Source organism: Mesocricetus auratus, unplaced genomic scaffold, assembly GCF_017639785.1.
Source record: "Mesocricetus auratus isolate SY011 unplaced genomic scaffold, BCM_Maur_2.0 Super-Scaffold_100010, whole genome shotgun sequence".
In the NCBI taxonomy this organism is placed as follows: Eukaryota; Metazoa; Chordata; class Mammalia; order Rodentia; family Cricetidae; genus Mesocricetus; species Mesocricetus auratus.
The window spans coordinates 58,530,678-58,554,648 of record NW_024429194.1 but is presented as its reverse complement, the minus strand read 5'-3'; the positions used below and the strand labels follow the sequence as shown (position 1 = coordinate 58,554,648).

The 23,971-nt window shown below is 42.0% G+C and overlaps 1 protein-coding gene across 2 annotated transcripts in view; it reads right to left on the bottom strand.

The window, feature by feature from the left end:
• Positions 1–311: 311 nt before the first annotated feature.
• Positions 312–23,971, bottom strand: part of Stat4 (signal transducer and activator of transcription 4) — a 92,484-nt gene continuing 68,824 nt past the window's right edge. For both annotated transcript variants that reach the window (XM_021235566.2, XM_013123968.3), the window contains exons 10-24: positions 23,653–23,745; positions 20,531–20,590; positions 20,266–20,283; positions 20,084–20,177; positions 18,927–18,971; positions 9,908–9,991; positions 8,427–8,525; positions 6,201–6,336; positions 5,449–5,498; positions 5,138–5,232; positions 4,753–4,889; positions 4,342–4,533; positions 2,352–2,418; positions 1,855–1,963; positions 312–602 (exon numbers count right to left, since the gene is read on the bottom strand). In XM_021235566.2, coding sequence (XP_021091225.1) covers positions 576–602; positions 1,855–1,963; positions 2,352–2,418; positions 4,342–4,533; positions 4,753–4,889; positions 5,138–5,232; positions 5,449–5,498; positions 6,201–6,336; positions 8,427–8,525; positions 9,908–9,991; positions 18,927–18,971; positions 20,084–20,177; positions 20,266–20,283; positions 20,531–20,590; positions 23,653–23,745 — 1,306 coding nt within the window. In that variant the 3' untranslated portion in view covers positions 312–575. The remainder of the gene's footprint in view (positions 603–1,854; positions 1,964–2,351; positions 2,419–4,341; positions 4,534–4,752; positions 4,890–5,137; positions 5,233–5,448; positions 5,499–6,200; positions 6,337–8,426; positions 8,526–9,907; positions 9,992–18,926; positions 18,972–20,083; positions 20,178–20,265; positions 20,284–20,530; positions 20,591–23,652; positions 23,746–23,971) is intronic.

Below are 23,971 nucleotides of genomic sequence, written 5' to 3'. Positions count from 1 at the left end.
CTCTGGGTCCTTCTTCCTACTGAGAGACCCAACTTTGGTAGTGGCACCAGTAGCTGGGAACATCACAGAGGTGATGAGGTTGGCCTGGCAATCTGGAGGCTTCATGATTCACCCCCGAGGCCCGTGAATCCCTGCTGTTCATGTCCCATCATTCCCTCATCTACTTTGATGATTCTTATATGGGTTTTCCCTTCCTGTGGTTTTGAGTAATTCAGATAATGATATTGTATTCTCGATCCACCCTGAAATGTTAACACAGCTTCCAGAGCCAAAATCATAAGACCTGAGAAATAAAATCAGAAACAAATGCATGCAAAGAAGTCTTCTGTTATATTGTTACTAACACGGGTTTCTTAAAAGCTGTCTTTCTTCCACGTTTATTGGAAGCTTTGGTTTTTAGCATTTTGGTCACAGCACTCCCAGTTGGGGGTGTCACCTAGTGAGAGGAAAGCTTCGGATGTCTACCATTTTCTAGAAACCAGTATTTACAAAGCTGAAGAAATAAATTGTGATCTTTGGTGAAGAACAGTCTCCGTTTTCATCTGCTCCTGTCTCTGAAGAGTCACTTTACGCTGTCACTCAGCAGAATACGGAGACTTCATCTAAAATTGAAAACGGAAATGATTGTTAAGGAAGCTGTTTTGCAAATAAATCAGTTTCAAGGCAGTAAACACTCTTTTGTCTACTAAACAATCTGTAATCTTTCTACCAATTAGCTAAGAATTCATTAAAGTAACCAGGGCTGATAGACCTGAAATAAAAGGCATAATTCAAGTAGATTAAATACTGCATTAAGAACTCCACTCACGGAGGGGGGAGGGGGAGGGGGGAGTGAGTTGGGGAGGGCTGAAGGGGGGGCAGGCAAAGTGGTTCAGCAGGTGAAAGCACTTGCTCCGAAACACACAGTAATTAAAAACTAAAAGATCCGTTCATCACACTAAAAATAATAACATGAAAATGGCAACATGTAGCAAAAGTTCAGCTAGATATAAATAACTTGGTAAGCCAAGGACATCCAACACTGCATGGATCCTCCATCCTTGGAAGTCTTAAAGAATGTAATACCATTTGACTTCTAGCCAGGTACGGGTTTCCTGGGCATCCAGATCCCTGCAAGGTTTGTTCTGGTGTGTGCACCTTACGTAAATTGGGGACGTTGAACCCTTTTGACAGCATCGGGGAATGGAAGGTTTCCAAGTAAAATGGAAAGATGGTGACACAGCTCTTAAAAAGCATTTGGGCTCAGGATGGAGAGATGGCTCAGTAGTTAAGAGCACTGGCTGCTCTTCAAGAGGACCCAGGCTCCATTCTCAGTCCCACACGGCCACTCACAACTGTCTGTAACTCTAGTTTCAAGGGATCAGACACCTTCACACCAATGTACACAAAACAAAGTTAAATAAATTATTTTAAAAATGCTTATGCTTCTATTGCTTTTCATGCTCTACATGGAAGGGCCACGCAGACTGGGTATGCAACTCAAGAGAAGTTGGAGCTCGTGGTTCTTGAGCTTCTTAAGCAACTGCCAAGGTAGACTTACAGGCTTTTGTTGTGTGTGTTGGGGAGCGGTATAACCCATGGCTGCACCAGGGAGAGAAGGATAGGGATATTTGGCTCTCTGGTTTTGTGGTAAACACCTTAAAGCAGTTCTAGCAGGCTATGGTGTTTGCCCTTAGCTTCTGTACGCATAGCAACCCGCATGCCACACAAACAGCACCTTCTGTTACAGGCTCTTGAATTTATGCTAGCAACCATGCTTTCTGCTTGCCCAGGCAGTGCTGCAACCCCTGGGATTCACATGCCACCTTTGTTCCATTGTCAACCCCCTAGGCCACTGAAAGGGAGAGGACATACCGCAGTTTCAATTGTGGCAGGGCTCAGGTTTTCTCTCAGCACAGCATATACACTCGGAGACATGGGGAGAAGGTCTGAAGGAGACTGTGGCTCCATGGAATCACTTCGGCTTAAAGAGATAACAGGAGAATAGTACAAGGATTATAACATAATAGCTCGTGGTGACTTGCTGTGTCCAGGACTCGTCTAGTGCTTCATCTCTTTGTGGCACTCAGCTGCCTAATTCATCACTTCTTATCAGAGCATTCAATCTGCTATGGAATATATGGCGTACAAAAAGGCAGCATTATAATTCCAGCCTTAATAGACTGGAGAGTGTGCCCTGAAGACCAGCTTTATGTGTTCAAAGGAATGAGACACAAAATGTTTTATTGAGTATTAAACATGCTTTATCCTCAGTTATATGGACTCTGATCTGCCCTTAAATCTTTTAGGAAATCTTTTGGGGAAAAATCAATTCAATAATAAATATTTTACATGTGACTAAAGTTACTCACATTGTTGAAATGGGAATAAAAACTGAAGGAACGTAACCTTTGTCTCCCCGTTCTGTTGGTCTTGAAACTGAAAAAGAAAGGCACGGCATTGGGAAGAACCGTTAGCATCATTGATAAAAATTGGAAGTAAAACACGTAGGAAAATGTCTGCAATGCTCAGAAGAAAATAAATAATGTGGTTGTCTTGTAATTGCAAAAACTTTTAGTTGAATGGAAGAAATTGCCACAGAGGCGAATATGGACTGCATAGGCAAACAGTAAAGCTTTTAGCAGGCTGGCATGACTTCACATACTAATGACTCTAAAATATCTGGTGACAAGTGAGACACTACTTCATCATCTGTCTTTTCTGCTGCATTGTGGTTTGTCAGTAGTATCCAATTCATTTGCATATTGGGAAATTCATAGTGCTGTAGTGTCTCTCAAAGGTCCTTGCCTTAAAGGTTTGGTTGTCAGCCTGTGGGGCCACTGGGGAGTAGAAGAACCTTTAAGAAGTGGGGCCTGGAGGAAGGGAAGTCATTAGGTATGTGCTCTATAAGGAAGACTGAGACACCGGCCTCTTGCTTCTCTGCCCCCAGATCACATACTCCCATCATGATGTCTCATTGTAGGCCTAAAGGTGATGGAATCAACCTCCATAGACTGAAACCTTCCAAACTGAAAGCCCAACACACCTCTGTCTTTGACTGACACACATAGGAACACAGTTCTTTTCATTAAAACACCATCATAATTCAAAGCATGATCACCAGCTTGCCTAGAAGTAACAATACATCATGAAAACCACCACAGTACCACAGTAACGCTAATGGGCAAACCTTGGTCTTCTCGGGTGCGCCACACCAATCTAGTGCCAGTACAGTGTCCCAGCTTTAACTTGTATCAATATTTGTGTTTTGTTCTCTTAGACACAGAGTGAAACTGAAAGCCAGTCCTCTGGGTTTGCTTCCTTTTGTGTTTTATTTGTTTCAGATGAAGTTGGGTGGCAACAAGTTACACTGTCTGTGGTAGCTGTAGGCTATTCCACCATCTTAGAGCCCTTCCGGTGTTATCCCTTGGTACCTGTAGGGGACTGGGCTCTAGGAACCCTGGCAGGTACTGAATCCACAGTGCTCAAACCCTTTGTGTACAATAGTGTTGTATTTGTTTGGAATTTAAGCACACCTTTTTGTGTGCTTTAAATCATTTCCAGCTTACAATACTGCTTCAATATAAACGTTGTTTTGAAAGCTGTTGTGCTGTACTGTTTTTGGAAGAAAAAAGGTTTACATGTTCAATGCAGTTGCAGTTTTGAAAACCTGGTTTTGATCTTTGGTTGTCTGAATCAGATGTGGAAACTGGACAAAGAGGCCGACTGTGCTTTCATGAAAGAGAATGGTGAGCCCCTTACCTCAGACAGCTGAGTTTATGAGTTTTCTTTTATGTGCTCAATATTTACTGGATGCCTGTTTGGACAGTTATTCTTCTAGGCCCTTAGGGTACATGTGAGAAAAATATGCCAAGGTAGGAGAATAAAGCACAGATCCCCATGTCTCTCTTTGGCAGAGAATAAACACTTTGAGTAAGAATTACAGTAAGGCCCGATGGGGTGTATGACTCAGTGTTACAGTATCTACTTAGCATTCATTAAAGCATGAGTTCCATACAAAAATGCAGGTCTATAGACCTGCTGCATTTTCCGAAAACTTGTCATCATCATCTCTTCCTTCCTTTCCCTGAGCCGTAGAAGTGCAAAGATCAGCACTTCTGTTGAGGATGAACTCCAGGCTCTGCAAAGGGCTGGTTTGGCCATGGAGAAGTCTAGTTGCAGCTGTGACTATTACTCCACTAACCACTGACATAGCACTTTATTTCCTAAATCCTACCTCCATCTGACCCTGGTGATATTACACAGATCAGAGTAATGAAAAAGAGTCACTTCGTTCGCTGTGCTCTGATATGACAACATTTTCTAAAATCTCAAGAGAAGAGTAAATGCAAAGGCCATCACCTTCACACGGCTGGGAGCTGTAGTGTTTACCGAAGGCTTTGTCTTTGGGAATGTCAGGGTAGAGGTACTTCAGAGGGTTTTCAGGAATGTTCTCAGCCATAATAACCTTGTAGTCTCGCAGGATGTCAGCGAATGGCAGAGCTGACAGTCGCCCTTTGTTGTAGGGTTCTACAGAGTGGAATCTCACTTCTCCTGAAAACACAGAAACTGGAATATTTAGGTGGTTTATGGTCATTCCTCCCATCCCTGTTTTCTCCATAGCTAAAAAGCATGGCCTTCCAAAGTCTGGTCAGTGCAGACTGTCTGTGTGATAGAGGATGGCAATGTGGGCTTTCAGAACTCAGAGGTGCCTGTTTATAGGCCAAATGGACCAATTCACATTCAAACCAACAAGTGAGTGTGACTACATACCGTTTTCAGAGTGGTCCACCCAGGTGAAGGTAATCCCTCCAAGATGGCTCTCACTGAATCTTAACAAAAATGTCCCAGGCATTTTATCCTTGAGCAGAAGCCGTTCCTTCTCTTTGCTAACAAAGCCCATGACATACCTATAATTAGAGCAAGGGGCAAGACATAGTCTCATCTGATTATTATTGCATCTTCATTTATTTCATTCATAAAGAATAGACCTAACACAGCAACTACGGAACCCTCATATCATTACATAATACACTTGACAATGCATACATATGTAGTACATTATTATACAATATTCTCTGAAGAAACTACAATTGTGGTTTCCCCTAAACACATTTTAAAGAAAAAAGAAAGAAAGAAAAACAGTCTGAAAACTCACCCATCAATCCAGAGGGGAAGAATGTGTTTTTTAATTAGGTCCAGTATTGCTTCAAGCCAGGTCCAGAAGGTAAAAGGTTTGCCAGGCAAGTGTTCCTATCAGGAGGAAGACACATACATGAGAGGGAAAGCAACTGAAGCCGCACTGGGGCAGAACCCGATCGAACTTTCACAACTGTTCCCTTTGAGCAGGATAGGACCTTCTGTTACAGTTGCTCTCATCCAGGAGCGCCTCCAAAGCACAGGCAATGGCATGGGAAGCAACATCTGACCAAGAGCTCTCCACAGGGCATCCTGTGGAGATGTTTGTACCTTGCAGAACTTGGCCCAGGTGAGGTGACCATCACTGTAGTTAGACTGAACTAAAATGAAAGAAAAACGAAACAAAAATTTAACGACAGCAAGACTTCGTTCTGTGCTTGACTTAGTTTTTCCCCTCGTCCTTTGCAAGCGTGTCTTACGGACTTGCAGTGGAGGTGTAGGGTATGAGTGCTGTGAGGCCTCTTGTGCCAGGAAGTTCAGAATCTAATAAACAGTTTATGAGGGAGGAGCCAACAATGGCTTTAGGAAGCTCTGTGAATGGCAGGACAAACTGGCAGGGGGTGAATGGAAGCGTCCCTAACGTGTAGAATTCGGTCTTTGCCGGTGTTTTATAATTTCTGTTACCCTTTCTGTCCTCGGCCCAGCATGTTATAATTGGTTAACAACATCATGAATGAGTCACCCCACATTCAGAGGAAGTGTCTTAAGAACTCCCGGAAATCAGTGTCAATGGAAAGGAGGAGCACTGGTCTGGTCACAGTGTGGCTCTGCTGCCTCCTAGCTGTGCAGTGAGGTTGTGACCTCCGAGCCTCAGTGTCCTCAAATCAATACACTACTGTTGACTCCAAGGAACACTGTGAGAATTAAACGTGAAATGACACTTAGCCCTGTGCCTGGCAATATATTAGGCATTTAATAAAGAGTGACAATCATCATAACATCAATAGTAGTAATGCAACTGTTTTAAAACACTTGGGTGCCACCAACAGGCAAACCTTCTGTGCCGGCAGCCAAGCCCTTACCTGTCAGCTTCTCTGCCAGCATGTTGAGCTGGTCTGAATTAAGGCCACGGCCAACATAGGATGAAAACTGCCAGCTCATCACTTCCAGGAGTTGACTCAAAGTGACAGACGGAGGATTATTAAAGAAAACCAAGTTCTGAAACAAAGCCATGGTGATTATATCTGTTAATCACACGAGGAACATCACATTGAATACATCGTAGTCCTGATTTACATTCGGGGTCAAGTGACATCAACAACACAGATTGTTTTTAGGATTGATCTTTCTGGTTGCTTTTATTCCTTAATATAATACAAGTTGGGGATCCATCTTTTCCTGATAGAATCACTTGACATCTCCCGATATTCTCTGGACTACCAACTCAACTAGCAATCAAGGTATACAAATAGTTACTGCCCAACAGCAACTGGACAGATCACCTTCCCTGAAACACTATTCACCTTAAACATGTTTAAATTGACTCATCACAAAAGGGGGCACTACATTCAACAAAGATCACAAGACAGGAAGAAGAGGAGGGACGTGAAAGAATTCCCAGGGACACCATTCTCTCCTTGAGAAGTGTGCCTGGAAAATGACCAGTGAAGGCAGAGTCTAATAAATTGAAGGAAGGTAAAGCTAATAAGTCAACATTAGTTGTCTGGTTTGGTTTCGTGAAGAAGCTGTGACCTCAGTGTTCAGATCTTCACGCTGGAGCTGAGTTGCTCTGGGAGGGTGCTCTGGTGGCCCTGGTGGCTTCCTAGCAGATGTTGCTAAGGAAACCCAAGTGTGGTGCTGCACTGAGACTAAAAGAGAGAGGTACCACACTTTCCTCCCATGCCCTAAAGTTGGAAGAGATGAACAGACACATAGCTCTTAAAGGGAAGTGTCATTTAGTGCCAAGGGCGGTTCTTGGCCTTAAAGATCAGAGAATTATCCAGTGGATTATCTGGCCTGAGAGGAGTCAGCCCTCAGCAGTCTTCCTCTTTGCAGGATTCCTGAGCATCTGGAGATGAGGTCTGAGCCATTGGGGATGAGGGAGAATAGGGCTGAGCCATTGATCTGTCTCAGATGCTTAGATATCTGGGGACGAGGGTGAATAGGGCAGAGCCATTGATCTGTCCCAGATGCTTAGATATCTGGGGACGAGGGTGAATAGGGCAGAGCCATTGATCTGTCTCAGATGCCTGGGCATCTAGGGATGAGGGTGAACAGGGCAGAGCCATTTTCTGTGTGGTTTCCTTTTAGGACTATTGCATTAAACGGAGAAGATACTGAAATCTGGCCTATTTAGTGATCAAGTCTTACACAGTCACTCAGTGGAAAGAATTCTTCTGGCAGTAACTGACTTGAATAGAGAAGGAAGGTTTTATTTGAGTTGTTTCTTCTGGAACTAAATACTCGGCAACACAACACACAGTCTGGAGCTTCATTTTTCTGTTTTAAGAACAGAGCAAAGGGGAGTGTGGATAATCTCCCTGCCCCTCTCTCTGGTTTTCATGTAAAAACATCTATAACCACTGGCACAGTGACTGAAGTCCATTTTGTCAAGTGCCTCAAATAACCACCAGATGGCACTAATATCCAGCCTAAACCTTGAGAGGCTCAAATCTATACCTAATCATCTGCAAAATTTGTGCTGTCAGAACTCTGGCAAGATTGATGGACATTCTGGCTACTTATTTGGAAACTAATTCTGTGTTTTTCTAGAAGAGACCCAGAAAAAGTATGCCCAGAAGTGAAGGTAGTCAATAGCAAGTTCTGGCAGCCATTAGATAGAAAATTCTGGAACAAGGTGTTTCCCCACAGGACAGCCTCAGCATTCAGTGATGCAGTCCTGGGGTTGGTCAGAACTCAGAAATAATAGCCAGCACCTGTCACAATCACTAGCCAGAATTCTCAGAGCACAAGTCTGTCAGAACACATGACCTCCTCCTCGCCACTATTATACTTAGTTTTGAGGTGGACTCTTGCTGTGATACCCAGGTTTGACTCAGACTTGCTTCCAGTCACAGTCTTCCCGCCTTAGACTTCCAAGTGCTTGGATTCTAGATGTGTGCCACTGTGCTCAGCCTGAGCAGGACTAGTTAAACAAGACCTAACATCAGCTCCAGCCATGCACCTTAGACATGACATAGAGGGACTCACCCATCTACAGAAACCCTCACCACCACCACATGCAAATTGTTTATTAAAGGAAAGGTTAAGTAGGATGAGAAACGGAGAGGTAGGAATAGGAACTTTACCTGGCAATCATTGGTTGACACATTGTACCAAATGATGGATGCCCAAGCATTGGGCAGTTGGCTGACATTAGAAATCATCACCACAGGTAATGAGCTTGTCTAGTTAAAAAATAAAAGAAAGGTTATTGCAGGTAGTCCAAACTTGCACTGATGCTACTCTTGTACTCTTGTCCTTCTCTTCTAGAAGGCCATTTTAAGTTAAGCAAACCCCTTCTTCCAATCCTGGTAGCCAGGTGCCATGTGAAGAACGTTAGTACAAGCCAGAGCACAGTAAGAAAAGGAACAGGAACTCTTTCTGGGCACCTGATGCTAACAGTCAGTCAGTTTCCTCAGCATCTTCCTTGACGCTGAGAAATGATTATACTTCCTTATGCCACACAATGCCCCAACAGCCAAATACAACCAAAGTGGCTTTAGTGATGATTTAGTAGTTACCATCCTTTTAAGTTATGCTAAAGAATTTGATATGAAATTTACCTTGGGGGTGAACCACTATAATCAAATTATGACACAGTGCCTAATTGAAGTCCATACTGGAAGTAGGAGTTTTATTTGAAGCTGGAGAGGTGTGCTATGGGAGTTGGAGCTGCCCTGTCTGCTTCTGCAGAATAGTTTCGTACTATCGCCGGTGCAGTTTTCTATCGTAGGAAGCAAGCAGACTTTCACAGACTAGCCTGGGAGGCTAACCTCCATACGGTAGCCCCTTCCTAATAGACATAAAATCCCTGTGGCTAGTAAAATACCCAAGAACTGAGAAACCAAGGCTGAGGGGAATTTTACACACATCTGAATGCTGCAGACGAAAAGGGAAAGACAGACCCTAGAACAGCACACTCTGAAGTAGAATCACACTCAAGATACCTGAAGTGGGGCGTGCTAACCTACACACTCATTTATTTATTCAACATATGTGGGGCCGTTAGCATGTGCCAGGAGTTGTGTCCAGACCATGGTGTACAAGCAAAGCATGGTGCCTTCAAAGAGTTCATAATTACTGTGTTCAGTTTAGCCCCCCAAAGGCTTCTCTGTCCTTAGAGTTCAATGGCAACTGTTGAATGACTATAAAACAACACACCGCCAACATTCCTCCCCTTTCCTTTGTCCATCGCCACAGAGAAGCTCTCCACGAGATTTTAATATATAACTTAAAATTTTGACAATATTTCACTCACTATATGACACAGTTCAAGGATAGTTATTTCTCTTTATGCTTTCTATTGAGTATTCATGATTCAGAAAGTAAAAATGTGGGTAACAAATTATTCAACATATATTGAATTCACAATGATCATGATTGTGTTTTTTATCATTTTTATTTAACCAGAATGGCATCTCAACTACTTACTGGACATTTGATGCACCATTTTTTAAAATAATATGTAAAGAATATACAAAAACCTAGAATGACCGGGCTTTCATTATAAATGATGACTTGCTGCTGTGAATATTACTAGTGAGTAGATGTTTTTTGAAACACCTACCTCCAAGTCAATGGTGAGACCATAGAGGCAGATCTGGGTCTCGAAGGCTATGGAGTGCAGCTCCTCCGTCACCATGTGGCAGCCCTATGGGGAAACAAAGGAGTTGTTTTCTCACAAATGCAGTTTTTCTATTAGAGATCTGGAAATTAACAGTGTGAATGTCCTCAAAAAATCCCTATTACATTTTTAAAATAACATGAAGTTAGAAAATTTGTCTTTTCCATGAACAATGATTCTCAGTTTCCAAAACATGAATTCTTGCTTTTAAAACTTTGGCATATTTTTAGTAGTTGAAATGCAAAGTCATTCTTTATTCTAATTTTTGAAAATTAGTTCTTTGGATTTGCCAAATGACTAATAAAATAAGCCATCTATAGGAAGAATTTATAATCTCATAATGAATTGATTGGAAAACAAATCAAGACCCCTCTGGTTAAAGATAGCATGTGAGACATATATTTTCTTGTTTGCTCCAGAGACTTTATTAAGATACCAGAAAACAAAATTGTTGTCTAGATTCCCAGTGAGAGGCAGGAAAGTGTGGGAAAGTTGGAAGAGGTCCAAGGCTCTTAACTGCTCTGAGGCTGAAAAAAAGCCCAAACAAGCCAGCTAAGAACCCCAGCCCATGCAATGACTTCTATACCACTCCTTGACCTGTCAAGTGACAAGAAGATTTCTCTTCAGGGCAGATGAGTCAGTGGAATTAGGAAAACTTTGCATTCTGGGTAGAGGACAACTTGTGGGCAGTGGGGCAGAAGGAGGGTTCTATGGAAGTCTGCTGAAGTCCAGTCCCCATCTGCATTTGACATCAGGAAATACATCTTGGATGTAGAGCAGACCAAAGGCAAACTCCTTTCAGGAACTTCTCCCCAAGAAACAGCCAGCTCCTCATAATTCATTCTTGATTCTGCAGTCTTTACATATACACAGGATTTCTAAATAAGTTCTATGGCCTCAATTGTGAAACAGCAAGCTAATGATCGTTAGACATTTTACAAAGTCTCTCGTGTGAAATACAAGTGTAGAACAAACACGCAAAAACAAAACGAACCAACCAAACAAATAAACCACTGAAGAAACTACAAAAAGCGAAAGCTTTTTTGAAAAGTGAAAAATGTATGCCAGACTCAGTTTTTTCAACAAAGAAATGACAAATGACCCATTGTAATGAGTGACTATTGCCACCACTATGAGTCAAGCAACCATATATGAGTCCAAAGATGCCAACCACAATGGATAAATGAAAAGTCATACCAGCCCCCACCACTATAAATTTCCAGAAAACTGGAGATTAAATGGGAAGTCTAAGGTTTCAGGAGTGCAGAAATGAAGTACAGAATCAGAATATAAAATGACTAGACAGTTTTTTTTAAATTCTGAAGAAAATTATGTCAGTGTTCTATACCCACCCAAATTCTAGTCAAGTGTACCCACAGAGAATGTTTGAGATACACAAAGCCTCTAGAAGTTAGTTCCAGAAAACCTTCTCTCTGAAAGCTACTGCAAGAATTCCTCTAATAATCAAAAGAAAGTCAGTTAAGAAAGAGGAGGACATGGACCTAGCAGAAGAATGGGAAGAGACCCCTACAGGCAGATGAAAGGAACTTTAACACAGAAAAGAAAGTCAAACGACCAAGCAAAGGCAAACCAAGTAACGACTGTGAAACAGTATCAGAAGGCAAACAGGCAGGACTAGAGGGAGAAATTACAGCTCAATTCAGATCAACACTGTATTTTTAAATAACAGAAAACTTCACTAGCCATGAATATGGGATATAGTCATTCAAGAAAAGGAAAAGAAAAACCCAGATTGACATGCTTGACTGTAAATGAGGGAGTTTCTCCTTCTGATGGAAAGTTTGGGGCTACATGAGGGACAGGTTCTAAAATTAAGCAAAAACTCAAGGAACCACTATATCCCGAGAATCTGGAAAGCAATGCAAGAATAGGAATGTAATCATAGTATGCAAATTGACTCAGATGTTAACTTTTATATAATTGTATTCCTTTGTATAATATTATGAAAGTAGAGGGAAATTTATATGCATCAATACTTGCCATTAAAAAGGTCACAACTTAATCTTGTATTCAGGACAGAATTTAAGAATGTAATATGCAAAATTTTAAAACTCAATTAATAAAAACAGAATTATTCGCAGCTCAGAAAAGGAATTCAAGAGAGGAGTTTAGGTGAGAATGACTGGGAAAGAAATTGCCATTTTTCTCTGCTGACACCCTAAAGTACTTTGCTATGCCTACAACCAGCAGACCTGTCATCATCTAGAAGTTTATTAGAAAAATGGGGTGTCTAGCCCAGGCTTACAGAACCAGATTTTGCATTTTAACAAGAACTACAGGTAGAATTTGGGAAGCAATTATTCTTGATGCGGTCCATTAACATTTCATTTAGTCTCAAAAGGGACGTGGGCAGTTCTGTGATGGAAAGCTTAAACCATCCATAATACAAGCCTAGGAACACGTGGACAGAAATGGACTTGTCTACATTTAAAAAGTCAGGTGAGTCCTCAGAGGACAGGGTCACCTGGGAGAAGTGGAGGAATAAATAACAATTCTGAATCCACTGCATTGATTTTAAAATCATAAAAATTAGCCAAATATAGTATAAATAAGAACTACATGAGAGAACTTTAGTAATGCTGATCATGTTAAACTTAGGGTGTTTTACTCAGAAGAAAACACAGAGTGGAAAAGTCTTCTCTCCCTTGAGCTAGAAGGTCGTGGTATGCTTGATTACCTGGGTGTAGTGAAATAAGTAGACAGAGTTACATTACACTAGATTAACAGAAAGTTCCGTGCAATAAATGCTGCTTGCAAGTCCCTTAGACAACCACTGAAAGTATTCCTAGTACATGAACATACCAACTAGTACCTGATCATACCAACTAGTACATGATCGTAACAACTAGTACATAACAACTAGTACTAGTACATGATTATACCAACTAATACATGATCATACCAACTAGTACATGATCATACCAACTAGTACATAACAACTAGTACTAGTACATGATTATACCAACTAATACATGATCATACCAACTAGTACATGAACATAACAACTAGTACTAGTACAGGATCATACCAACTGATACATGATCGTACCAACTAGTATATGAACATACCAACTAGCCAATTTCTCTTCCCCACACAGCACTGACATCCATTGTTGGCTTCTGTTGGGGCACCAGACTCAAAACTGTATTTTTAAGGAAGATAAAAGCTCACGAGCTATGAGGAAAGGTGCTTACACTGGGCATGCACATCACCAAGACAACCAGAAAACCCGAATTTTCACTTAGGGATGCTCTTCATTTTTTAAAATCCAGTGCAATAGTAGATAAGCATGAGCAAACTACTTGAGAGGACTCTAGCAACAAGCAAATGAAACGCCAATAAATATTTAAATTTAAATATTTAATACCCATAAATCATGTCAACAAACTGCTACAATGTGGTCTAGTCTCTTGTTTTGACATATAGCCTTCACCTGACTTAACTGATTACTTCAGCACCTCAGAATTGTATACACTTGGGTGAGCAGAAAAGCGCTTTCTCTCCCCCGACCCCATTCTAGTCTGTAGCTTCATTCATATGAATAAGCATGCGGCTAATAGTTATTATGACTATTTTCCTCCGCTTTTTTTAAAGTTGTGACACGTGTGTTTAGCATGCAAATGTGGGGTCTTAGAACACACCCACACACATATTTGGGAGGGAGCTGGGTTAGGGTCATGGAGGGGTAGGAAGGAGAGGGGAAATGGTGTTAAAAGACAGTAGGCAAATGATGCTACAAACATCATGACAGTCAGGATTGTTCATTAAACTTAGTGGAAAATTTCATGCTTTAGGGTTTCGGTGTTTTTACGTTGTTTACCTGAAATCCCCTGATCCGTTAGGATACACATTTACAGCAAAAATACGGCAATGAGGCCAATATCCAACACACAGGACTGGATAAAAGAAGTCTGACAGAGAGATGCATCATTAATTTCCAGCTCTCCATGGCCATCAATCAAAGTTGTCATTATTTTGTCAGTGCAGCCCAAGCCAGACAACACTCAGCTCCATCGTCCTGGCCTCACTCCCTCAGTCTGTCCCTATTATTTTTCCTGCTGACTGTCTAGTAGCACATCCTGGAGCCCCCAACAATGTGAACAAATGCTTAAATCTTCCAGGAAGGGGGAATTCTTGTTTACTCCTCTGCATTTGCTTGTCTGATTGCTCGAGATGGGCGTCCTGTAACCTAGGCAGGCTTCAAACTTGCTATGAACTGACGTATACCTTGAAGTCCTCTGCTTTCCCTTCTGTCTGCCTCTGAGTATGGCGATAACGAGCATGCACCACATCCAGGCCCTTTCCTAGTTTAACAAGCTATAACCTACATAACAGCACAGGCAAAACTGTACTACGTAGGAAACAATCCTACCGGCAAATATTTACCAAGCATCTTAAAAACAAAACTAAGGACTGGCTTGGATGCTGGCAAATAACGAGGAGAGAGAATTAATGGTACAATCCCATGGTCACAGACTCATGTGAAACAGCAAAGTATTCTCCGCATGTACAACGAAGATACTGAATGGACACTGCGGGCAGAAAGGACCGAATTTATAGGAAGCCACTGCTACCACCGTCTCTCCTAAAGAAAGTGTTGCCACTCCTCCATTCAGTTCAAAGGAAAACCACTTGCTGTGAAATGCCAGGGGCTAGTTGGGTCCCGAGCAGTGAGTGTGCCTGTGTTTGAGAACATCGAACCATGAATGAGCATCTGTCTGGCTGTTTTGTGAAGTGAAACTTGCCACCCGGGCTTTACTAATAGCTTCTTCGTGCCTCATGACTTTCCATCCACCTACATCCACAACACTTCAGTCTGTGGCTAAAATTCACTTCTCAGTCAAGCCTATGGACAAAGCTGGAGCTGGAGAGATGCAATCCCAGCACCCTTCCGCAGTGTCCACATTTCAGTTCTCTCTCCTCCCTCCCTCCCTCCCTCCCTCCCTCCTTCTCTTCATCCCTAAGGACGGAGGAGAAAGGTCATTTCCAGGGAATGCTTATTTTACAGGATAGAGTGGTATCTTCAAAGTCTGGTCACTTGCGAGATGACAGAATCGTTTTATTTATCTACTTAGTGTTATTGTGACTCTCCTTGGAAAGGGACAAAGGTGGGAGAGGGAGGCAATGATTGCTAAGTGTCATGGTATGCTGAGACATTCCAAGTCGAAGTTTTAAAATTCATTTAAAACAACGTGAAGCTCCTCCCCTACTGTGCTCCTGAGGACTGTAAAATTTTAGTCAAAGAAGCTTGTTTAGAGACTATCTATTCTAATGAGTTAAAAAAAAAGTTAGTGTGTGTGTATGGGGGGGGTGGGAGACACATGCCACAACTCATGTGGGGCAGTCAGAAGACAACTTGTTTCTCTTCTGAGCATGGGTCAGCATGCTTGGTGACAAGTCTTTTTACTCACAGAGCCATCTCGCTAATAGAGCTTCCTTGTTTTGTTAAACCTCAAAACACATTTTCAAAATCTGTCCATCCGTGATCCTATCTGTAAAGGATTAAGTAAAGCCATCCCAGAATAAGCAAGGATGAAGAATGCAGAGCAACACCATTGCTCAGTCCCCAGTCCAAGGTGGGGAGGCCTAAGACCTTTTGGTCCCCTGGATCTTTGAGAACGGAGTGAGTCTCAGGCAACTTCCTCCCTTGTCTAAGTCAGTTATGGGTGCTTTAGAGCTAAGGGAAAATGGAGACACTAAGGAATGTGTCATCCCCAACACCTTGCCATCTCCTTTGCCATTTAACAGCCATCCAGTATGATTCTCACAACCACAAGAGCACAACTTAAGAATCGAAAGTTGTGTGTATGCTTGTGTTTGGTGTGTGTGTGTGTGTGTGTGTGTGTGTGTGCGCGCGCGCGCGTGTGTGTGTTAATGGTAGGATCAGTGCTGTGAACCTTAGGGTGGCACCAGGAAACTCGAGAAGTTTCCACAAGGGGGCAAACTTGAAATGTAGTGTGGGTTGGACTTGCATACTTTTGAGACAGACTTGCAGACAGATCCGGGATGTGCCCTCCCATGAAAGAGGCCATGTTTCCAACTAAGCATGTGTCATGTGGGCAGAGGACAAGTTGCTTCAGGTGGCTGAATGTTCCCATCCATGTAACACCTGCCCTCCCCAGAGAGGGCAGCATGGAGCCCTGATCTGCAAGAGCCACACCCACCTCGGCCCCATATACCACCAAGAAACTAACTCATCATCCTCATGTGGTCCTGTGAAAACCCTGGGAATAGTAGGTTAGCACTAACCATGTTCTGCAGACAATGAAATTGAGAGGAACAAAGTTAGCTCCCCCACGTAGAACCCACGTAGAAGCAGAGCTCAAATCAAGTGCTGTTTTCACAATCCCCAGAGGCATAGCAGGGATGCAAAGGGGGGCCCAGCAGGTAAAAAGCATTAACATTTCCTAAGGAATTGTTATGTTAATTTCCTTCTAGACTCCACAAGGAGTCTATGCTGAGATAACCCCCACTTCTGAACTAGCAGGCAATGTGTAAACTGGGGTAGGAGGAGGAGAAGTCCCCCTCTTCCAGAGACTGTAAGATCCCAAAAGGATGTACCCGAGAAGGATGAGCAGTACAGACTGCCAGGGTTTAGTGTTGATCCTTGTCGTTAACTGCCTGTGCAAACCTGAGCCCAGTTCAGCTCCCCTAACTGGAATGTATATGCTACCCACTTAATAGTGCTAGCACTGAATACCCAGTACATCAGGGGGAGCTGTTAAATGGATTCTCAGCAGGGTATGCACACATGCTGCAGGTGCTCCTAGAAAAGCAATAACAACCTTTGAAGCTTGAAAACAAGGTCATGGTATCCTTGCTTCCTGTCTTCCTAAAACGTGTCACCACGACGTTGGCCCTGTGGCTTTATGAACACTATCTCCTGCCTCCTAGTCTACCTTTCCTCATGTCCCTTTGATCATTTCTATTGACTGACCAAACCCCGGTGGCTGGATTATCTTTCTCCATGTTTCCTACTAGTCAACTGTTTCTTGAGCACATAAAACAGCATTTGAGCCCCAGGCTTGCTCTAAATGTACCTTGGCGTCATACTAAGAGCCTGTCAATAGGGGGAGCTCAAAGAATATCTTAAATGCAGTGGCCCCGCTTTAGCAAACTTGAAAAAATAAAAAAGAAGCAAAGTCATTGTATGGCTGTATGATTTTGTTATCAACTGGAAAATAAGAGGACATAAATCCAAAGCAATATAAGTAGACATTACTAATAAGACAGTGTTTGGATTTTCTATAGAGGAAGATGATTTACTTAGAGTTGTGTCTTCAAGGAAATCCCAGTACAGATTTTGATTTCACGTTGATAAAGATGTCAATGTGGTGCAGGAGTTGAGCTATTTAGATGCATTCCCATTGGATCTGTTTTGCTTAAGAAAAGTTCAGAATAATTGTGCTTGGTTTGTTCAGACTTGTAAATAATAACATTCAGGGATGTCAAGCTGAATGAAATATTAAGACTGTTCAAAATTCCACCGAGGTGTGCGTAATGGGCTTTTGTTTATAACAGTAGCTCAGGAAACCTAGGGGAAACTTCGTGGGAAAGAATTCCTCCTATGAATTTGTTTTGCTAGAACCCTCAGACTCCAAAGTTCCATTTGTGGCGTCACTGGGAAGAAGAGAGACTTGCTTGAGGCTCTGCCTGAAGCAGTATCTGCTCTTGCTAGGCCACACTGTGCAGCAATGTCTAAGGTACCACTGAGAGGATGAAGGGTTCCTAGAGGAGAACATGACTGGATGTTAAACCTGGAGGTAGGGCATGTGGCCTGGGGTGTGTGGCAGACTGGATTTATACAGCTCCTCCGAAGGATTCCAACATCTTTGTCCTAAGGGCTGTGGTTTAAAAGCCCAGTGACTGGATCTGTACAAACAGGACTGTAATGCTCCTAACTGCTGGGCAGATGCTTCGAGGAGTCAGGTTCACCTCAGCAGCATCTCCAGGCAGGTGTGTCAGGTGTCATCTCCTCTCAGAACACAAGAGTACAATATTTCTCTATTGTGTGATTCCAAAGGTAACATCTTCAGTCACTGTTAGGAGTGTGGACTCAAACTTACATTTCCCACACTCAAACATGAAGATAAAAAATATAATGCCAAATTTTCCAGGTCAGCTTCGAAGATGGCCTTCACAGTCAGAACTTGACCAATCTCTTGACTGGAATGTGAGTATTCAGACTGGCATGTCTGTCCAGTTCAAATATGAACTATTTTTAAGATCAAAGTAATAGATACTACACAATAAAATAATTGTTTTTTTTCAGCTATGATTTTCATGTAATGTACCATGATTTTTGAAACTTACTTCACATTTGTGGGAAAACAAATTATTTTAAGATGGTTTACCATGATGGAGAGCTAATTAAAGAAACCACGACACCTATATATTTTATAATATAATGAAACAATTTAAATCATGCTCTCTAAAAGGATTGGGCATGATGGAAAGCTCCTAGCCATGTGTAGCCGGGTCAATCAAAAGTTTATGAAACAATATATATGACATACTTATGTTTTGTTTTGTTTTTGAGACAGGGTTTCTCTATGTAGTCCGGGCTGTCCTGGAACTTATTCTGTAGACCAGGCTGACCTTAAACTCACAGAGATCTGCCTGCCTCTGCTTCCTGAGTGCTTGGATTAAAGGCATGCACCACCACTGCCTGGCTGATATATTTTTGAAGCATAGACGATTAGACTGATATACCTAGAAGTTAATGTTTTCTTTGCAGGGTGGTTTTTTTTAATTGTTATTGATGTATTATTTTAATTTCATCCTTCAAAATTTCCATATTATCTGCAATGATCAAGCTTTATGTATATAGTCAGGGAAACACAAATTTGATTTAATATAAAAATTAAGCAGTTTAAGAGCTTTGGGGAAACAGTATTGCAGGATGGTTCCTAGAAAACTTTCCCAAGTTACTATATCCTACCTCATTGCCTTTACTTCCAGCGCTGGATTTCATTTCCTTTGGTTGCTGTGTGAAAGAAAACAGAGTTGCGATGAAGGATCTTTTCAGAAACATATCAAGTTGGTCACACCTACTGCTGTCATCATGTTCACAGTCACAGTTTTGGCTTCTTTAACAATAACTCATATCATTTCACACACTGAAGCCTCACTTAGGCCTAGAGCCAATAGAAGTTAATGTTGAAAACCAATCTAAACCCAAATCATCACATATTTGTTTTTGCAGATGTTTTTCTGCTAACCAGTTTTGTGTTTTCAGAAAGTGGAGCCTACGGGCTGATGTTGGCTAAGTTGTTAATAAACCGGAGAAATATTATGTTTGTGGCAAGAAAGGCAACAGGGCCTTTAGAAATCTAAGAACGCAGAGGGAGGGAGAGAGAGAGAGAGAGAGAGAGAGAGAGAGAGAGAGAGAGAGAGAGAGAGAGAGAGAGAGAGAGAGAGAGAGATTGAGAGAGAGAGAGAGATTGAGAGAGAGAGAGATTGAGAGAGAGAGAGATTGAGAGAGAGAGAGAGAGAGAGAGAGAGAGAGAGAAGACAGGAAGAGAACTCTAGGTCAAGAGGAAGTGGTAAACAGGAGAAGCAACAGGATGGGGCGTGGTCGGAGCTTTCTAGACAATGCCAAGGTAGACTGCACAAGAGTATGCTGGGAAACCCCAAGAACAGCCCGGGGTTGTTCTGAAATGAAAGTGCTTTCTGCCACACGTTATTGGATGTCGCTTCCTGGGGGACTTTAAAAATGAAAGCAGAACTGCTCTACACTTAATACAGGCCTCTGCTGTTGTCGTGATCAACATGGGCCAGGCACGGTGAACGCTTGATCATTCTGCATTGCAGCTCAGAAATCTGTCAGGGTTCCTACTCAGTGTCTTTTCTACTGTTTTAATTTTTCAATGATACAGGTACTTAATGTTACCATAGTGAGAAGTAAGAAATTACATAAGAAACGTCTTTCTTTTACAGAAAGTAAACTAAATAAGAAACTACGGTACACTAAGAAACTTACATGTAAGGGGCACAACAAAATGCCCTGACTTATACAGCCTGTTAGCAAAGCTTGGTCAGTGTGTGGGTGGGTGGGTAGCTGGGGGAGATGCTGTCGTCATCGTATTTGCTACTTACCAAATGTCTAAATTCTACTGAGAGGCTCCCATTGGAGGATTCCTCGATGGACATGGCTTTGACTTGAGTTCCACAAAGCACAAATCTTCTATTGCTAGAGAGAAAAATTATCACTTTTAAAAAATGTTTGGGTCAACATGTACTTAATAGCAAGAAAAAAATCTACAAGGTAAATATCTTACCTTAGAGTCGAAACATTCCTGTAAAACCAAGAAAAGCCTTTAAAGTAAGCTGGTTATTAGACCCAGGAAGATATTTCTAACTACTTTTTCGTACCACATGGTGCATTATCTAAGTCTTGATAGGTAAATGTTTGAACCTGAAACCAAGTATTTGAAGTACAGTGATATGTAAAGTTAAAGAAATAGGTACAAAAGTTCAAAATTATTAGAGAAGAATTTAAGAAGTCCTTCATCGCCATAGTTGAAATGAAATTAGAAAACTTACTTGTCGATTGATGCCTTAACTTTCACCTGATAGTTGAGTTCTGGCAATTTTATTAGTAGTCTGGGAAGAGATGGGAATAAAGAATCAAAGATAAAAATTAGAAGTGGCAAAAGCTTTCTCTACATTTAGGTATATTTCTAGCATATACATGCAAATAGAGCATTATCTCCACTTCCATGCTAATGTGCTTTAAAATATAGAACCCTCTTGAGTTTGCTCTGTGACTCTCCTGGCACACGTCCATGCCACTACTGACAAGCACTTTCTACTTGCACTTTTTTTTTTCAGTTGATAGGTGCTAGCTAGATTGACCCATTCAGAAAAACAACTGTATGGGTTGAAATCTGGGTGACAAATATTTAAGAAAAGCTCTTTGCAAGTCTATTAACAGGACTCTATAGTCTTCCCATGCTACAGAAACAAATGTTTTATAAACTTAGCAAAACTAAGTATCTTTGATAATTTTGGTGGTGAAAATGTTGACAAAGATCAAACTTCTAAAGTGAATATAGAAAACCTCAATTAAAGCCGGGCGGTGGTGGCGCACGCCTTTAATCCCAGCACTCGGGAGGCAGAGGCAGGCGGATCTTTGTGTGTTCGAGGCCAGGCTGGACCGATAGCCTCCGAAACAATACAGAGAAACCCTGTCTCGTAAAAACAAAAACAAACAAACAAACAAAAACAACAACAACAACAAAAAAGAAAACCTCAATTAAATTATGTTTTTAATTTCAAGATTAGGAATATATTGTCATAGCAGCAAACATTATTATAACTAAAAAATACCCAACTTCCAACAAAGGAACAATTCATGCCCAGATGAGAAATCCTTCTTTGGACATTAGCTCTTCTATTTTTTGGCTCCCCCACCCCCAAGTCCCAAGGCATCCATGATATGCTTATGTCTGTGGGTTCATGGACTTGGACATCTGCAGACACACTCACTCAGTCGCTTACCTATTCTTTCATGCATGCATGCATGCATACATGCATTCATTCAAACCTTATACATTCATTTAATATATACTGATCTCGTTATGTGCATTGAGTATAGACTCAGATATCTGAAAACTCTTGAGCAAAGATTGGCTAATGGAGAAAGGTGGGCAAAGTTATGTGGAAAGAAAAGAATCCAGCCAAGTAGATGTCGTTTATAGAATGTGGAGGCAATGCATTAGAATTAGAGACACAAAGCCATAGCTCATCCACAGCTCAAGCAAAGATGTGCATGCCGTGAAGAAAAGGCTCCTTCTATGTGTTGACTGGAGCACAAGGTTGGCTCCAGGGTGGAGTGTGTAAAGTCAGTAGTGGATGGTGAAGACGGTGTGTGGGCTCATGGACATGGACATATATTTCTTCTCCATCGTCCTCCTTATTCTGCTCCAAAAGGATCTGGTCCACTACAAGGCACTGATGACAGGTCCCAGAGCAGTGGTCCTCAAACTGTGGGTCACGACCCCTTTGGGGTCACATGTCAGATATCTACATTAGAATTCATGACAGTAACAAAATTACAGTTATGAAGTAGCAATGAAAATAATTTTATGGTTGGGGTCACCACAACATGTGGAACTATATTAAATGGTCACAGTGTTAGGAAGGGTGAGAACCACTGCCTGAGAGTCTCCCATGTCACTCTCTCTTTGAAACAATGCTATGGCAAAGAGCAGCTTTAGAGGGAAAACTGGCAAGAGAGTGTGTACAAACATCGGGGAAGGAAGATGAGGACCCAGCAGTCAAGCTGAGGAGAGGACAGGACACCCGCTCCAGGATAGTGGTCTACGCTCAGGCATCATTTCAGACAAGTGCTCCCTGCTCCCTGCTTTCTAGACAGTTCCTTTTCATCTCCTCATTTTCTCATACAGCATTTCAACTTCCCTGTCATCTACACAGATGTCTCAAGTGACAGTAGGACATCCGCCACACCTCCATCCCACTTCCCTTGTTACTGTCTCCTGGCTTCCATAGAGGTATGGAGATGGGGAATGAACAACTTTTAAGAATGAAAATTTGAAGAGGAGCCTGGCTAATCACCTCTGCTTTCCATTCTTGCATCTTGGTGCAAAATTCATACAAAGAAAGCAACTGAGATTTTTTTTGTTTGATTGATTGCTTTTTCATGACAGCGTTTCTCTGCGTAGCTTTGTAGACCAGGCTTGACCTATAACTCACAGAGATCTGCCTGCCTCTGCTTCTGCTTCTGCCTCCTAAGTGCTGGGATTAAACGTGAGTGCCACCACCACCTAAGAAGTTTAACCAGGGGCTTTGAAATGTAAACTGAAAAATGCCTTCACTTTAAAAATTGGGTTCTAGTGCTGCCATGTGACCAAGAATTCTGTCATAGAACCCTAAGTTGCTCTCCATCATGGAATCAATAAAACCTTCTTAATCTGCTCAGCATTCCTAGTGATTAGGAACGTGCAACTCTGGGCCTGGAGTTTAAGGCACAATAAGCATCTTTGAAAGCAAGACTGAAACACACTGTCTTAAGTTTACTGGGGAAAACCTAAGTTTTCATTGTTCGTGCACATTAAAAGTGTCTCAAATACAAAATGAAAGCTCAGTGAGAATCATGCAAGCCCATGTGTCTCTAAATCGGGAGCTCAGCAAGTATGTATTGAAGACTGCAATGCTCCGAGTTTTTGTTGGAAACCCAGTAAGCCATTTCCTGGGTGGTAATCACAGGGGAAGTATGTGCCACTCATTTCCCGGATGTTCCGTTTTCCACCGTCCATCCCCATCCGTCTTTTCTATTCTATTCTCTCTGCTCGCTCTGTTACAGACCAGACTCAGCCACTCTTTGGGTAAGCTCACTCTCCCACAATTCTTCCCTTCTGTCTTTCCAGTCTTTCCTCGTGTTGACCTTTTCAGCCATTAATCCCAGAGCGCCCGAAATTATGATTGCAAATTTTCATGCTAATAGCCCTCATGTCTTCATTAATATCCCACGTTGTCATGTTCTTGACAAGCAAGCTCTCATCATAACTTTTCTGCAGGGATTTGCCAAAGTTCAGCCTGGGACCTCAGCGGGTGCTCTATGAAGAACGGCTGACCGTAGCGCGCCTCGATTAACAGTGGCTGCAGTGCCGTAGACATAAAACAACAGAACGGGCTCTGCCTACCTCAGTTTTGCAGTGAACTGAATGAGGGTTTTAAGTACCATCGGCCTCTGAGGGTGTGTTGGCATGCATGGCTGTCGTTCAACCACAAACGAGCTAGATGAAAAGGAAATGCCATTTGAAAAGGTTAAAAATATTAACCACGGAGAAACTGGATGTTATTTTCCCACAAAGTCCAAACTTTTTACACCTAGAAGATGCTGAAACCCCCATCCTACTCCAGTCTTCCCAACAGGTACTCAAGTGATTAGTGTAAAATAACAGGAAAAAAAAAACGCCTGAAGGTCATCTCTAATTAACAACAGTAATTCTTAATTACCAG